This window comes from Lottia gigantea (assembly GCF_000327385.1).
Source record: "Lottia gigantea unplaced genomic scaffold LOTGIsca_20, whole genome shotgun sequence".
NCBI classification, from domain to species: domain Eukaryota; kingdom Metazoa; phylum Mollusca; class Gastropoda; family Lottiidae; genus Lottia; species Lottia gigantea.
Window position 1 is genome coordinate 647042 of NW_008708401.1, and position 16798 is coordinate 663839.

The 16798-nt window shown below is 32.6% G+C and overlaps 5 protein-coding genes across 5 annotated transcripts; 2 read left to right on the top strand and 3 right to left on the bottom strand.

The window, feature by feature from the left end:
• Positions 1–1616: 1616 nt before the first annotated feature.
• On the top strand, positions 1617–2858 carry LOTGIDRAFT_178160 (hypothetical protein; the record flags this gene model as incomplete). The annotated part of the gene is made up of 1 exon (XM_009053632.1): positions 1617–2858. One exon carries the CDS (start codon positions 1617–1619, stop codon positions 2856–2858), a length of 1242 nt encoding a protein of 413 aa, XP_009051880.1.
• Positions 2859–4081: 1223 nt separating this feature from the next.
• Positions 4082–6461, bottom strand: LOTGIDRAFT_231485 (hypothetical protein; the record flags this gene model as incomplete). Its single annotated transcript, XM_009053633.1, has 6 exons — positions 4082–4544; positions 4822–4880; positions 5322–5407; positions 5665–5765; positions 5925–6003; positions 6372–6461. 6 exons carry the CDS (start codon positions 6459–6461, stop codon positions 4363–4365), a joined length of 597 nt encoding a protein of 198 aa, XP_009051881.1. The 3' UTR covers positions 4082–4362.
• Positions 6462–6863: 402 nt separating this feature from the next.
• Positions 6864–8020, top strand: LOTGIDRAFT_159296 (hypothetical protein; the record flags this gene model as incomplete). Its single annotated transcript, XM_009053634.1, has 3 exons — positions 6864–7008; positions 7278–7373; positions 7845–8020. 3 exons carry the CDS (start codon positions 6864–6866, stop codon positions 8018–8020), a joined length of 417 nt encoding a protein of 138 aa, XP_009051882.1.
• A 588-nt stretch (positions 8021–8608) lies between these two features.
• On the bottom strand, positions 8609–10537 carry LOTGIDRAFT_114779 (hypothetical protein; the record flags this gene model as incomplete). The annotated part of the gene is made up of 4 exons (XM_009053635.1): positions 8609–9165; positions 9546–9758; positions 10000–10164; positions 10402–10537. Coding segments are annotated over 4 exons (1071 nt in total), but the record flags the coding sequence as incomplete, so codon positions are not given.
• Positions 10538–14294: 3757 nt separating this feature from the next.
• On the bottom strand, positions 14295–15999 carry LOTGIDRAFT_214105 (hypothetical protein; the record flags this gene model as incomplete). Its single annotated transcript, XM_009053636.1, has 3 exons — positions 15976–15999; positions 14970–15480; positions 14295–14467 (listed from the first exon to the last, which is right to left on the bottom strand). Exons 2-3 carry the CDS (start codon positions 15475–15477, stop codon positions 14295–14297), a joined length of 681 nt encoding a protein of 226 aa, XP_009051884.1. The 5' UTR covers positions 15478–15480; positions 15976–15999.
• Between the last annotated feature and the right edge of the window lie 799 nt (positions 16000–16798).

Genomic DNA, 16798 nt, shown 5'->3' on the forward strand with positions numbered 1-16798 from the left:
GGGGGGGGGGGGGGGGAATTTAAGAGTCACATAACTGTAACGTTAAGATTAAGGGAAAAACTTAAAATTATTTATTTTAGATAATTATTACATTCATCATAATAACTATTTAGAGAGAATTTATAATCTTGCAGGCTAAATGATGGCTAATGATATTAATCTTTGGTTGACCCTGAGCATAGTTAATCCGAATAATCTGTATCAGACCTAATCTCCATGGCTACAAATAAACATTTATAATTAAAATATTGACCGTTGATAAAACAATTGTGAGGTCAAAACTAAATTAGCAGTAATAATTAGGCGTAAAGTCTAGAAATAAAGTTGTCTTAGTACGCCAGTGGCAAGAACCCACAAGCATTCATCGAAATATCGTCAACTTCCGACTCAGTCAAATAAATTTTTATCTCCCGATACTTCTGTTTAACATCAAAATGATCTTTGACCCCTGATCTAAATCAAGGATAGGTTACACAAACATCGTTCATCGAAATTTCGTCAATTTTGAACTCGAGATCGTTTGATATGCGTAATGAAGAAATTCAGAGTTTCTATCGCTTGTGTTGTTCTAATAACTATAACTGAAAATATTTTGCAAAAGACGTAAACAGATGTAGAGCGTGACTAGGTCCGCTTTAATCAATATCTCTAACGTACTTTTAATGTAATGGTATATGTACATAGTATACATAGCTCAGAGTTTCCTTATCTAAGGCAATTATATTTGGCCTATTTTTATGAAAAGAAGTGTGGGCGTGCCCCAAAATTCTTCAAGGGTAGATTTGTTTAAAACCTGGGTAATGTGTTTTTTAAATAAAGAAAAAGTTTGTCTGCACGCTTATGTCAATATCTTCAGCACACCCATTGCATCGTTGGAAATGGAAATTGAGGAACACTAACTTTCTACACTAATGATCTTAGCCATTGCTAGCTTCTTTACGAAGGCATAGTATAATATAACAACAAGCACACCCATTGCCCCACGTCTACGGTCTACGAGTATTTCGCAATATATAAAAGTTATTAAGCTCTTACAAAATTGAGATAACTTACGTTGAATTCTGCTGACAAGGTGTAAAAGTGTAGAAATTAAGTTCCTTAATGCCGATTTACCTTATTGATTACCGGTGAGCAATTTGCCACGCCCACTTCTGACATATATTGGTATTTTTAACCTACTATTATTAGAAATGACGTTTTGATATCACGTGGGTATTGACGTTTATCAGTGCTGATTTAAAGGGTTGTATCAGGTGTCTAGAAATTAGGCCTAAGCATACCCTGCCTGCCGCCACACCCGTCATAGCTGCAAACACAAACACGACAAATAGGAAACGGATTCCACAGACCAAATGTTGAAATTCTGAATCATTTTCTAAACTGTACACATTTTGATACTTAGTCACACCCTTGATGTTTTACATAACTTGTGGTCTGAGTCCAAACTTATCAAGATGGCGACTTGCATACACCGAGTTCTATCTAACTCTTACAAATCAAGGTTATTTGCCTTCCAGCGACCCTCGCATCTATCGGAGAGACAGTTTTCTAAAAGTTTCAGATATGCTGCCCAACCTGTTGCACAAAAAAAGACATACACGAGAGAAAAGCCACACATGAACATAGGAACTATAGGGCACGTGGATCACGGTAAAACAACCTTGACCGCTGCAATAACAAAAGTACTGTCACTAGAAAACAAAGCCAAATTCAGTAAATATGAAGATATTGACAAGGCTCCAGAAGAGAAAGCTAGAGGAATCACCATTAATGCAGCCACTATTGAATATGAAACTGAGAATCGTCACTATGGTCACGTGGATTGCCCTGGACATCAGGATTACATCAAAAACATGATAACAGGAACAGCGCAAATGGATGGTGCCATTTTAGTGGTTGCTGCAACTGATGGAACCATGCCTCAAACCAGAGAACATCTTCTATTAGCAAAACAAATTGGTATCAAGAAATTGGTTGTTTTCATCAACAAAGCTGACGTGGCCGATGCCGAGATGATAGAATTGGTAGACATGGAAATCAGAGAACTGCTGACTGAATTTGGATTTGATGGAGACGGGACTCCAATAATATGTGGTTCTGCCTTGACTGCATTGAATGGGGATGAAAATGGAACAAAGAAGGTCAAGGAGTTGTTAGAAGCTGTTGACTCATATATGCCTACTCCAGTCCGAGATTTAGAGAAGCCATTTTTTGTTCCTGTTGAATCTGTACTTTCCATTCCTGGTCGAGGGACAGTGGTGACAGGAAAAGTGGAACGAGGAATTTTAAAGAAAGGAGATGAGTGTGAAATCGTGGGTCACGATAAAGTGCTAAAAACCACTATCACTGGAATTGAAATGTTCCATAAAAACTTGGATCGAGCAGAGGCTGGGGATCAACTTGGAGCTTTGATTAGAAATGTTAAACGTGAGGATATTAGAAGAGGGTCCATAGTAGCCAAGCCAGGAACTACCAAACTGAGAAATAATATGGAGGCCAAGATTTATCTTATTTCAAAAGAAGAAGGTGGCAAAAAAGCAAAGCCTATCACAAGCTTTTTTCAATTCCATATGTTCAGTTGGACCTGGGATTGTGCAACATTGTTGAAAATTGATGACAAAAAAATGATCATGCCAGGAGAAAGCACAACAGTTAATCTGAACTTGTTTAAAAAAATGGCAGTAGAGGAAGGCCAAAGATTTACTATTAGAGATGGTCAAGGAACCATTGGATATGGAGTTGTTTCGAAAATTTTGCCAGATTACAATGTAAATGAACTTGAAGTGGAAAAAAAGACTTATCAAAAGGAGAAAAAGTTAAAAAGAAAAGCTAGAGAAGAGGAACAACAAGGATTTTAAGTGACAATTCAAGTATCCTAGATTCCTGTTTCATATGAAATTCTGTTGCAAATTTACATGGAGAAGTACCACGCTTACAACAGAAATTGACAGCAAATTTTTTTGAGAAACAGGGGACCTGGGTGGGTTAAAATGATTATTACTGATGATTGGAAGTCACATGACATTTGTTCGTCTTATTGTGTCGATTATATGTGAGTGTGGGAGTAAATCACTTTTTCTATGTAAAGAAATTTATTTGACTTAAGTATAAGCTTACAGAAAATTAATAAACGTTCACATGTGTATTGGAGCATTTCAGTTTTCAGTCAGACATCCTAGGTTTTCGTAATCCCACTACAATTTCTACAACCAATAGTTTTGTGAAATCTGCTATATTTTGGAGCCAATGCAATACAAACATCATAAAATGCAAAAACCATAGACATCAGACTGAAAATTACAATGCTATGATACACACTAAAAGATTAGAAAACCTCTTTACAAACACTTTAAAATCGATTGTTAGTACATTTGTGTGAACTGTTGGCTTCTTCGTTTGCAAAGTAGGAAAAATATTTGTTAAAAGATAAGTAATAATTGAGCTTAAAATAGAGAATTTAATTTTTTACATGGGAACTTGTGAATTTTGCTCCATGAACTAAAAGGTGGTGTATTGGAAAATTTCCTGTGAAATTGAGAAGTTTGCTTTAAGAGTGAATTGATTTTAACGCATTTGCTGTAAATTTACATGTGGTACTGAAGTATTAAGAAAATTTCCCAATCATTACAATAATCCAGTTAGCAGCTTGCCATGTCTCGAGTCTCATGGAAACATGCATTAATGTGAATATCTACTTGTTGGTATGATAGTGCTATGGTTCAAATAATTAAAATTTTGATAATAAAGACAAATTGTGTAGTTTCATCATTTTGTTGTTGTTTTGTATGTATTATTGTCTTGCATCATGACTCAAGAAAACCTTTTCCTGCAAAATACATTTCATTTCAGGCTCAAGTCAGATGAGAACAGTTACCTTGATCCTGATTGTGTCGTTGATTTAGGTCCAAGATCCTAGAAGCTAGTAGGGATGGGATAAAGGGTAAACATCTGTATTATCGAAACCACCAGCCATGGAATCTGACGCATCAGCAACTTAGATCTTGCAGACAATCCTTCTTCTCTACTGAACATCTAATTTTTTAATGAACTGATGGGAAACAAAAATAATAACTATCAATTTGCTTCATGATTTCATTTTTGCTTACATGATGATATTTTAAAAACAAATTTTCACGTAACATACACTAACATGCAGCTCAGCTATTATTGTATAAGATGATATTTTTTAATGGAGAGAGGCATTATTAATGATGACCTTTTTTTCTCATAAATGCATGATAATTCTTAATACTATGTAAACATGAAATCACTTTTTTGTCTTCCTGAAGATCACAAATTTCAGAGTTAATAATATGTTGCACCTTTTTTTTTTTTCAAGAAACATTGTAGAGATATAATTCATCAAGTATTATGACTATTTTCTGTTTCACTGATTGTCTTTTTATCTGAACAGTCATTTTCTGTTTTAACATTTTCAACATTTTGTGAGTCTTGATCTGGATGATTTCGAGTATCTTGGTTTTTCTCTTCTTCATTTTCTTCTTCTTCTTCCTCCTCCTCTTCTTCTTCTGACTCAGAATCTTCTGAAAAAAGACAACTTTAATGAAACCCTGTTCATTACTTTTAATTTACCCTAGAAAGAATACATTTTACCCTTATCATACAGTGGGAATTTGCACCAGATGGAAAATGCAAACAAGAGTTCATAGTATTTAATATCAAAATATAATTCCTCATCATTTAGAGCTCCAAGAAAACAATCTTGTAAATATAGACTAGTTAAATTCCTTTATCAAAGAAAATAGGTCTTTCAGGTTGGTCTAGTGTCAACCTAGTGAACAAAGCTCTAGGGTATATTACCTTCTTTTCCCTCCTTCTTCCTTTTCTTAGCATCTTTCTGTCTTTGTTTCTTTTTTAATCTAAAATAAAATTCTAAATGATATATAAAAACTGAGAATAAGATTCACAAGACTGTACAGAACTTGCTGTTTCTGTTCACAAGAAATAATTATGATTGCATTAATCTGATTATGTAATCTTTTAACACTTCAAAAAATAACTTTTTTTTTTTCAATTTTTTTTTCAATTTTCACTTACAATAATTTAACATACACTGATATAGAGTAGTGAATTTTGATACATTAACCTGTTCGAATTTATTTATGTACCATTAATAGAACTCTATCTGCAAGATACACACATCAGTTAAAAAGTATGAAGTTGTTCTTAAAACATATACAAAGTGCCAGGATTTCTATGCACATCTTGTGTGCATTTAAGACATAAACAAGGACAGATTACTAAATGTCGATGTATCTTTGCTTTCTACCTGTATTTCTAAAAATTCCCCATTGCATTACCTCTTGGCTCTTTTCTTGGCAGCCTTAGTTTCTTCCGTCTCCTTTATCTTAGAAACTTTTGCTTTGAATTCTTCATCTAACTCTTCCTACAAAATTGTTTCTATATTTTTAAGTGGATCCTTAGGAGGCAGACCTTCTTTGGGGAAAAAAATTGTTGAACTGAAACATTCCATTTTAACGGTTAACTCTGATATCCACACAATGAGAGAAGACATTCTAATGGCTAAATTAGATATCCACTTGAATTCAGACTAACAATTTAGTATCAACACAAAATTCTGTATTAAGTGGATCAACTAAGTATATCAAATTTGACAAAACATAAAAATAATTGACTTCATACCCTTTTAGCTTTTTCATTATTAAATTTCTGTCGGGCATATTCTCTTCTCCGAACTCCTCTATAAACATGAAAATCACCACTTCCAGCTCCAGCACTGGACCCTAATAAAGACCATCAGTATATTATAATAATATATATACATTAAATCAGCCCTTTCTCAAGCTTTATCAGATTTAATCCAAGATAATGGTAGTTATGTTTGAGGAAAAAAATTTTTTGTTTTTCTTCAAATCTTGAATGTCTTTAGATATTAATCTTACCCCAAACATTCCGTATAAATTCTGGTGCTTTTTTAGCTGAAGGATCTTTAGATTTCTCAGGAATAAATACCTCTTTATCCTGCAAAATTAATCATCCTTTTCATTTTTTATAGCTAAGCCAATAGTGATATCAACAATTAGTGTGGCACTGCATAGGCCAACAAAAGATAATATTGGCTTTCCTTGTTAATCAATATTTGCTATATTATGTCTATGAAACCACTATCCTCATAATTTGGATTACCGGTACCATAGATATCCTATGAGATATAATATATCGCGACCGGAACAATAATATTAGTAGATGCCAAGATGGACAAATTAAATGTGGGTTGGTGCCTAATCATGAAAAGGATCCTTTGATTTAGTAATAATCTGCATAAATCATAATCAAACGACATTCAAAAGAAGCAAAAACGAAACGAAAAAGACTCTTGAATCTCTTACAGGATTTTTCATCAATTTCTCTAGCTTCAATCGTTGTAAATCAGACGTTTTGCTCACAACAATCACTTTCTTATCACTTTTGGCAGCCATGTTTTCTATTTTGTCAACATCCGGTAGCACTAGTAGTCTTGAATGTCAGACTTGCAGTAAATTGGTTATGTGACAATCTCGACTAACGGTGTAGATTCAAAATGTAAGGGGTAAGAGGGATCTTTGAATTGGAGTTACTCTATTGTTTTTCATCTATGTAACATTGCATATTTAATAAACATTGTTTACGCCTGAACAGATATTAATATGAGTTGACAGATAACAGAAGTGCATAGAAGTTAACTTTATATGCTTCAGTCTGTGAATAGATTGAAGTGCTCTTTTATATTTTAGCTGTTAACACACTGAATTTCATAGCAGATTCAAAACCATTTATCTTTGAACCATCAATTGTTAAATTATTATGGAGTAAAACAATTTTAAAGACAGAAAGAAAGAAAAATGGCCGAAGCAATGATTGTAGATGAAGACGAAAATGATGATTTTCCAGTAAAGGAATTATGGGGACTTGATCATCATTTTAAGTCCTGTTTAAAATTGTATATCTCTGAAATACTTGCTGCTCCTTATAACAATCCTTATCTAGGTGAGTAAATGGTAACGAATATCCCAAATTAGCTGAGTGGACTTTGTGAAAGGAATGTGGAGGTTATAAACTCAGTTCCAGAGTGGCATAAGAGTTCTGTAAGGTTGGGCATGCCCAACATTGCCTGCAACATCGGCCTCAAGATTGATAATTGAAAAATCTCCAAAATGACTTTCAATAGTTTTTGTTTTGTTAGTTCCACAGTTACACCCTCTCTTAATTAAGATATTCCTGGATCTTAATGATGTGTTTTTTTTATCTATTTCCAGGTGTATTTGCTTATAGAAATCACCCATTTCAGAAGGTTGATATAACTGGAATTGTGGTAGGGATGGATGAACGGACCAAATGTCACACTTACATAGGTAATGGTAATCAAAATATCTTGGTCATTTAAATATACCCCTCATTATGCATTGTGAATGATTTTCAATCCATATAAAGTGCATGAATGTATGTAAACACCCTTTGGAGTCACTCAATCAGAAGATGTCCTAATTGCTCAAATTGCTCTAATTGTGGTGCTATCTTTTTTATGGTCTGAAAAAATGCAAAATAGCATGCATAATATGTTATTTATGGTCTTAGTTTCTTCTATTATTAGTTGATGATGGCACTGGTGTGATCACATGTGTAGTCTGGAATAACCAGTTAGGTAAACAATAATTTGTTCTTCTGTACACAATCATATCTTTTATACAAGCTTAGTTAGACAAATATCTGAAAGAAATATCAATTAGAAGGTTTTCTTCACATCACCCAACCACTTTTTTGAAGACCAGATTAATCGAAAAAGGTATGTCAACGATGTGTTGAGGTTTTAATTTTCTCTCCAGATATTGAGAGACAACAATATGGTAAATATAAACTACCAGGTTTGTTGGTGAAGAAGCTAGATGAACTCAGTGTTCCTGTTGTTTATGAACTAGGTGACTGTATACAAGTATGTGGGAAAGTAAAAGTTTTTAAGAACATGAGAGAAATTGTGTCTACATATACCAGTATCCTTTGATAGAAATAATGCAACTATGTGGATATAGTCATCTAAAGATCCTCTTTTGAGGACAGTTTGTAGCAAAGTTGGTTAGTGTTGAAATCTTTAAATGACATCATTTGCTTGGATATGTCATTGGTTCTAATCTTAACTTGTAACTTTTGAATTTCTTTAACAATGAATGTAGAGAAAATAACAGACCCCTGCGAGGAGTTATTCCGAATCAAAGAATTACCAAATTTACATACAAAATTCTATGATAAACCATTTGTGATATCACCAACTTTAAAACAACAACTTCTCCCAAGTTGAAATTCTGGAAGAGTCATTGGAAAAGGGAGATATTCTTTTTTTAAAGGGTTGTGGTTTATTTGTAAGCCTGTGCTTATTCCTATACAAACACCAGTAAGTTCCTAACTGCTGGGATTTGCTGCCAGTGGACCTTATTCTGTACAACCAATATATTTAATGATAATGTGATACAATTATATTCTAGATGGAGATCATAGGGGCTCTATGCAGTGATATTTGTTCTTTTCAGGGGATACATGCTATGGCAAAAAATACCCAATAACAGAGGAAGACATTTTTTATGAAAATATAATTTTATTTTTTGTAGTGTTTATAATATAAAGATGATTTTTCTATAGATTCTTGTGGTGTATAAAATGGTTTATAGCCTAGTAACTGTCGTGATTTATATGAACTAAAATATAAATTCATGTTAATATACTTAACGCTACACGACTGGGCCGGTAAGGAGAGTTTCATTAAGGGAGATAATGCCTTGAGCACTAATTCTAACCAATATAACGTGACGTACACATGTCTCCATGGTAAGTAGAAAGACGATAAACGTTGGTTCCGTAATGTCAGGAAATAGTTCATAAACAGGAATGAATTTTGAAGGGGCGTGTTGTCTGGTACGAAGAACACCTGTCCTGAAACTTGTGAGGGATTATTTCTTAAGGCGGTGTCAGCACACAAAAATGCCCAAGCCACATTACCAGCATAAGATTGTTGAAACAAAGCAGTCCCATTCCCCACACGTATTAATACACCCTTATTTTGGTCAGCGTTTTGAAGAGCTGTAGAAACATAATAAGGATCTCCTTCTCCATACATGACATTGGGTCGAAGTGATATTGTATGAAGCTGTTTACCTAGAAAAAGAGATCATAATAAAAAAATGTTGAATCTTTAAGGGCTTCTTAAGAGGATTTATAAGTGTTGTATAGGGACACTGATTTGCACCATTTCGACTTTCAGTCAGACATCTGTTGTTCTTGCAATTCCAATAAAGCTAAGCATTTCATGATGTCACCATCTCAAAAGAACAGAGATTGAAATGGTGGAAGTTGATGTAACCCCTTTAATAATAGTCGATGAAAGACATTTAAATAATAATTTTCCACACTGAATTCTTATTCTTGGAGAAGGTGGTGTTCTTGTCACTGATAATATCAAGAAGGAGCAAAAAGTGTAGGCTTTTTTTATTAAAATAATCCAATCACTCAAGACAAGCAAACAAAGTTTTAGTTACCTGTTGACAATTTTGTTCCATTAGCAGCCAAGATTAACTTTTCAGCTCTATATTTTGTGTCTGGATAACCAGGAAATAGGAAAGTCTTGGGTATACTAGTCTCTTCATTACCGTCAAGAATATCTTGATGCCCTATAACTACATCCACTGTGCTACAGAATAGTAGGCGTTCTATATTTTCTTTTACACAGGCTTCTATTACTGTTTTGGTACCTAATAGAAAACCATATTATAAATTATTACGTCATCGACCTATACAGAAGATTAACCTATTCAGAGGATGGCATCGAGTAACTCTCCCTGATAACATTAACTCATTTTTCTTTAAGCCTTTTCACTAGATTACTAGTAAGTTGCCTTTTTTTTGACAGAATAATACAATGTTTTATCATAGAAATTGCTCGACTAATGATTTCTGGAACTGGAAGTTTTGCACAAAATTTGTTAACCTTACCTTCAACGTTTATTTTTTCCATATTGGTAAAATCAGGGAAGGTACCATAACTGATTAATCCTGCAACATGTATAACACTATCAGCACCACGTAGTGCCTGGCACACTGATGCCAAGTTGTTGATACTGGACAGTATTGTTTTAATAGGTATAAAGTCTTCATAGTCTGTAATAGATAGATAGTCGTATACTGTATAATTATGAATATAGTGCTCAAGCATGTATACACAATATTTACAGAACCATTGATTATTCTTCAATCTGACCATACCTGATATCATAATGACCCAATAAATGCTGAAAACTTTACGACACACCCACTTAATGATTGACAGTCACCGGTGAAGTGAAACAATGTGAGCACTTTTTTACAGTTTAAACAAAAAACCAAAAATATACATACCCATGAATTTACCAGGAGGTTTAATATCTAGTATACGTATTTCACTGATATTAGCTGAATGTTGTTGTATTTCCCGTATAATATGTTGTCCTAGAAACCCTGAACCACCAGTTATAACTACCACCTCTTTCTTCTCTGGTAATAACACTCTGTAATCATTAAAAATAAATTCAAATGTCTTTGGACCATCTCAAGAAACCAGATCACACTGAGTTTGTTTTAAAAAAAACTTAAGTAAAGGGTTTTTATAATTCTATATATATTTCTACAAAGACTTGTCTTAAAATATGGTCAGCCAACTTTAAAAAAGGGTTCTTGTCTATTCTTTTTGTTTTCTCACAATTTTTGTAGAAAATTTGCATAAAATGTAACAGACTTGATACCTTTTAATTTTCTACAGGAACTGTATTTTTCCATATATTTTTATTGCATCAAATTTGAGATAGATTTGCCACTGATAAAAATGCACTTACTCTCCGGAACTGAACATTTTAACGAAACTTCTAGATTTCCGTATCAATTGATAATTTCTAGCTAACATCTGAAATTTAAAGTTAATAAATTTAAAATTCATTATATCTCATTATAAAATATTAAAAGAGCATCATTTTTTATACAAATTTGATAAATCCTTTCAAAATAGCATCTGAAAATCATCATAGGACAGAGGCAGTCTATAAATTACATGGTTTATCTCATCCAATAAAAGGAAAATAAGAAAACCACATGCAAAAAAGTTATACCTAGATATAAATAAAAACGTACATGGCTTATTTATTACATAAATACTAAGTTTTCAGTGAAATAATTATAAAAGAAAATTTGTGAAAACTATTTAAAATATAGATATCTTACCTCTCTAAAGCTAGGTCCTGTAATAAGATAAACCTCTTCTGAGTCTTCCAGGATCAGATGTTATAGAGGAGGAATCAGTTGGCATCTTATAAACCCTCATCCATAATCAATATTATCACAGCTTTATAAATAACTACCACCATTAAAAGTCACGTTTTTTAATCTAACACCTTCCTGCACCAGTGCTTATATCTTCAATGATGTCATCACATATTAATTGATAGACTGGCAAGCCATCAACCCATCATTGCTTAACCCAAATCCTTATCAATAAACGATAGAAATATGTAATAGTTTTGATGCGTTAAAGAGACAATGATCAACAAAATTGTCGCAGATTAAAAAGTGACCCACTAATAGATGACCTAATATTCTATAATTAATGACATGGCAATTGCTGCCAACAAGGCAGTGGTCACCCTTCTGTTGAACATTTGATGCCGCGGTGCGATTGGGTTTGTTAACATGGCATCAAGTCCAAAAAACTGTTACTAATTTGGTAGCATCTGTCAATTCTGTTTTCAAAGACAAAATTACAGGATGCATAGTAAATTGGTTTAAATTTTATGATTTTGGGTATGGTTCCATGTAGCTTGAAATAATGGGCCATGTGTCCCAATTAACGATACCTGATAATTAATGAGTGGGAGTTGAAATTAACAGCTTTATAACTTTTCAACCTAATTAATACTCACAACTTCCCTAATAAGGGGGGTCCACTACTTGCACCTGAGGTCTTCCCATATTGATTAATTTTAGTCATGATTTTCTAATTTTAGACTTTTGCTTAAAGTGACATTCTCAGACTGAATGCATGAGCCTGTGAATGTAAATCATTTTAAACTTTGAGTCTCCAGTGAGTCTGTCAACTTTCAGAGAATACCCAGAGTTAATAATTTTAATTTGGTACATCTATTAGTACATGAATATTGCCTACACAAAATGGATGATTTTTGGAGATATCCATCGAAAATAAAACTATGTAAACAGTTTTGAATAAATGAAAACTTAATGTCCAAAATATTTTATTAATATCATTAAATAATACATTTTTAGTGTAAAAATAAACTTAAAGGGGCATTCCGCTTTTCATGTAAAACATTTCCATTATGTTGTAGATTGTACCTGAAAATATTTCTAATGTATGCTATTCATATCTATGTATCTACTTGATCAAACTGAATTTGTTTTAAAAGAGTAAATTAAAAACAGTACTAATTATTTATTCAGTAGTTTGGACTAGTTGTGGTGTCTGACTTTATAATGGCTCGATATCATTAGTTGAAACCTTTAAAATACGTAGAAGACATATTTCTCTACAATATTTTACTTTCATACAGCATAATGAACTTTACAAGTTCACATAAACTTACATAAACTTTTTAGATAGTTTTGGCGTTAAAAAATTAAAGGGTTGGATATTTTCAAATTTAAGATACGTTAAGGGACAAAGTTCTCTAGATTTTGGTTTGCTATATAGTTTTCACAAATTTAAGTTTAAAAAAATGGAATGTCCCTTTAATAATGATCAACAATAAATAATAAATATTGGAGTCCATTGAAGACATTTTTCTAAAAAGTTTTCTTAATTTTTAAACCAAAACCGTAAAATAAATAGAATTAGATCATAAATCAAAAACCGAGTCGGAAAATGGTTAATTCAAATTCAAATCATAATTATTTAAAAAAGTCCTACACAAACCACCATTTAGTTTTGATTTTTGAAATTAAAACTTGACTAATCATTCATTCACAAGAGCTTAACTTCAATCACCAGATCGTCTTCATTAGCCCAAATGGTGCAGAAAAGTAAGGTTTAAAACACCATTCATTTCATTTTCTTTCATTTCAATATCAGTTAACAGTTCAAAATCTATGCACTAATATCATCATCAGTCACATGACTTCATTTGATATTTCGATGTATAATGAACAAAATATTCCATTTAATAATACAATATTAATTTTGTTACAAAATATCACAATAAATAGACTTATAAAAATATATTTTGATTTCATTAATCTCAGAATTAAAATCAAATACATATATAATAGTATTAGGCATTATAGAATATTCAAAACAAAAATAAAATATTAATCTCAGTTAAAGAAGTATTATGCCATAACAAATAGTTTTGCATATTAAATCTGGTGCATGTTCAAATATTCAAAATATTGCACTTACAACAACAAAACATCACTCTCCACATGTTTTTAAAAAAACAAACAAAATACTATTACATATCAATTATCAATTACATTATAAATACATAAACTAAACACATGATATCTTTTGAGATTTTTGATTCATTCAGCTGTAATGATGAGATTTTTAAATATTATCGCTATAGTATAGTGTATATCAAAGTATATTTATCAAAGATATAAATTATGAAAACAATTGTTGAGTTTAATTCCAGATTTTATTTGTGGGATTTTATGGTATAGTCTAGTAGTGGAACCTAACACAAAATTTTCTTTTGTTCATTTGAGATATATATATATATGAGTAAGGGATCAAATTAATAACATCAACTTCCAGGCTCCCTATTTTCAAAAATTGGTTTTAACACATTGGGTGAACTCTACCTAAAACAATTCCTCTGGTGTATAGATGTAATTATAAGATTTGAACAACATTTAAAAGTTGAGAGCACATGTTACACATACAACAAAGTTTCAACACAATTTACATGTCGTCATCATCATAATATATTCCCCTTGTGTTTTCTGTTATAGAACAATAACAAATTTCATTTGATGAAAATAATGTCAGAGTTTATTCTAACCTTTTGTTCAATGTGTTTTATTAATTTGCTTTTAAATCCAAATAACTTTCAACTTTCAAACCTGTACATAGTTTTGTAAAACTGTAAATAACATTTTTGTTTCTTTCAGTGAGTTAAATTTACCCTTTAATAGAAATATTTGGAATTTCAAAAAAAGATGCCCAGTGGAGGTGTTGACAGCAAAAGAAGTAAGACCCATAAACCAAAACGTATGTTGGCCCCTTAATCACAAATCCACATATACCATATCTATGAATATTTCACACCATTCTGATCCAATAATTCTTTAAGTCTTGCTATTTCCTTGGTTTGGTCAGTGTTTTCTTGTTTTAGTTTTAAATTTTCCTTTTCACAAGCTTCCCTATTCTCTATTTCCTTGTCAATTTTCATCTGAGCTTGAGCCTTAACAGACATTACAATACCTGCAAAGAAAAAAATATCAATCACACTCACTTACTAAAGATGTCAATTCATTTCAATACTCTGGATCTCTTGCATGGTGAATACAATGAGTGCTAGAACTACAAGTAAAATGGCAATCACAAATTTGAGTTTATATTGACACCATATAATATATAATAGACATGCTCATTACTAGAAAATTGGTGTCAGATTACACATATAGTTGAAAAATATTGAATTAGCAAAATAATAAATCAACAGGCCTGCTTTGGTGTCCATCTAGCTATGCAAAACAACACAGTTCAACAATAGCAGTCAGTAATTGTAATAATCGGGAAAGGAAATATTGACTTCGTTACCTCTATCTTCACAACAATTTGAAAAAATATCAACAAAATAGCTCAAAAACTGTTCATTGCAATCATAAAATGCCAAGCAGTTTGTTCAGTGATCAACTGGTTGACAGGATCCTTGTTATCCTTGTATGAAATTTGATGCTTCCTTCACACCCCATGTACTTACCATTTAAGATACGTGTCACTCTCCACAAACGTAAAATAACCAACAAACCAACACCTGACTTAGTTCCTTCAGAATTAATGAACACGATATCCAAAATAAATGATACAATAACCACCAAGGCATCAAATACTTCTAATTTACGTTTAAAAAATTCCAACCTCAAAACATAGATTCTGATACTGATTTCAACCATAAATATGGACAAAATAAATATACTGAAACCGTGAAGCACTTTGGGCGCCACATGATGTTCTTTGTTTTCTAGTTTCACGATGTCCAAGTCTATGAGCAGCTCAGAAATTACTAACAAAGCATCAATAATGACCAGTACAACAACACCAATATGAAAATTGTGGGATTCGATGATCCCTCGGAGACGTTCACGTATGGTTTGATCTGGCTTGACTGGCTGGGGTTGCTTCCCTTTCGATGCCTCTGCAGTTTTAGCTGTCTCATCCTTCTCTATAGCCTTCTCTAGATTATCTTGAATGGCATGAAAATCCTCCATATTCTGAAATTGAAAATAAAATTATAATATTCAGCTGGTGTACGTAGAGACAGAAAAAATAGGCCAAGTTAAATGGGATCGTTCCACATCTACACAGGTGGTTAAACCTATTTAGATACCTATATTTGCAAAGATCTTTGGAGGTGTGAAAAGTCCCTGTTTACTACAGTCTTTTTTCTGACTCTACCCCAGCTGACAACAGTCAAAATATCCATCAGAGGATGGAATAGGGGCAGATTTTTCCTAGACTAGCTAGTCAGATTAAATGTAGGTCTCAAATTGCAAGTGCACATCAAACAAATAACTATCCCCTGTTAAAGGGTAAAGAAACGCAAATGTACGTATCCCCAACACCCCTCGCAGAAACGCCACTCATCCACTGCACTGTAGCTACGTGGTGTGGTAGGCAAAAAATTAAAAATTGGCTCAGAAGTAGATTTGACCATGCAATAAAATGCTAGAACATTAACATGCAAGTGTGCTATTCCAATGACATACTGAGCATAATCTTGACTCCTCACTCTGACAGGTTATAACAAAGTTTTTTTAAGAAATACCACGCCCACTTCTTATCGGTGTTGATGTACAGTCGGTGTATACGAATTTTGATCCCGTAAGATTGTAGGCATACTAAACTTCATAGCTTTTTTTAACACTGAATGGACGCAGTATCGAATAATTCAAAGTGGTCTGTGGCCTAATACAGTAGATTGTCTCCCTTTAGTCTTCAATGTATTTTATATTATGTGGTTATTGCAGATATTGCAAAAGTCAGAATTTAGTCAATCATATTGATTCACACATCCAAAGTTTATCAGTTGTGGTCTGTAGGCTTTTCATAAATAATTGGCATATTATCTCCCTTTAGTCTTCAGAATGGAAGAAAGATCTATCTATATCAGACATAATTCCTAATCTTTTCAACTGTCTGTCAAAATTGTAAATTGCAAAAGAAACCAGTACCTAGACCTTAGAAAGGTCAATTTTTTAACTGGTGTACTAGTTATTGACCAATGATCAAGACTCAGAGCTACAAATCTTTTGACATTTTGCCAGTTCATGATGAAATGAATCTGCTATCTCAGATTTATGTAACATGTAATGGAAAACAAATTCAATAATTTCAAATTTTAATTTTTGATTTTATACTGCATTTTATTTACAAAACAAGAGCAGACACAAGTTAACATAAACAACAGAAAACAGTTCAAAACAAAAATAAAAATAGTGTAAGGTAAGAAAGGTTTTTTGGTAACTGAAGAGTCAGAAGTTCAAACTCTGAACAATTATTAATATTTGAAAATGTTTTCAAAATATTTAA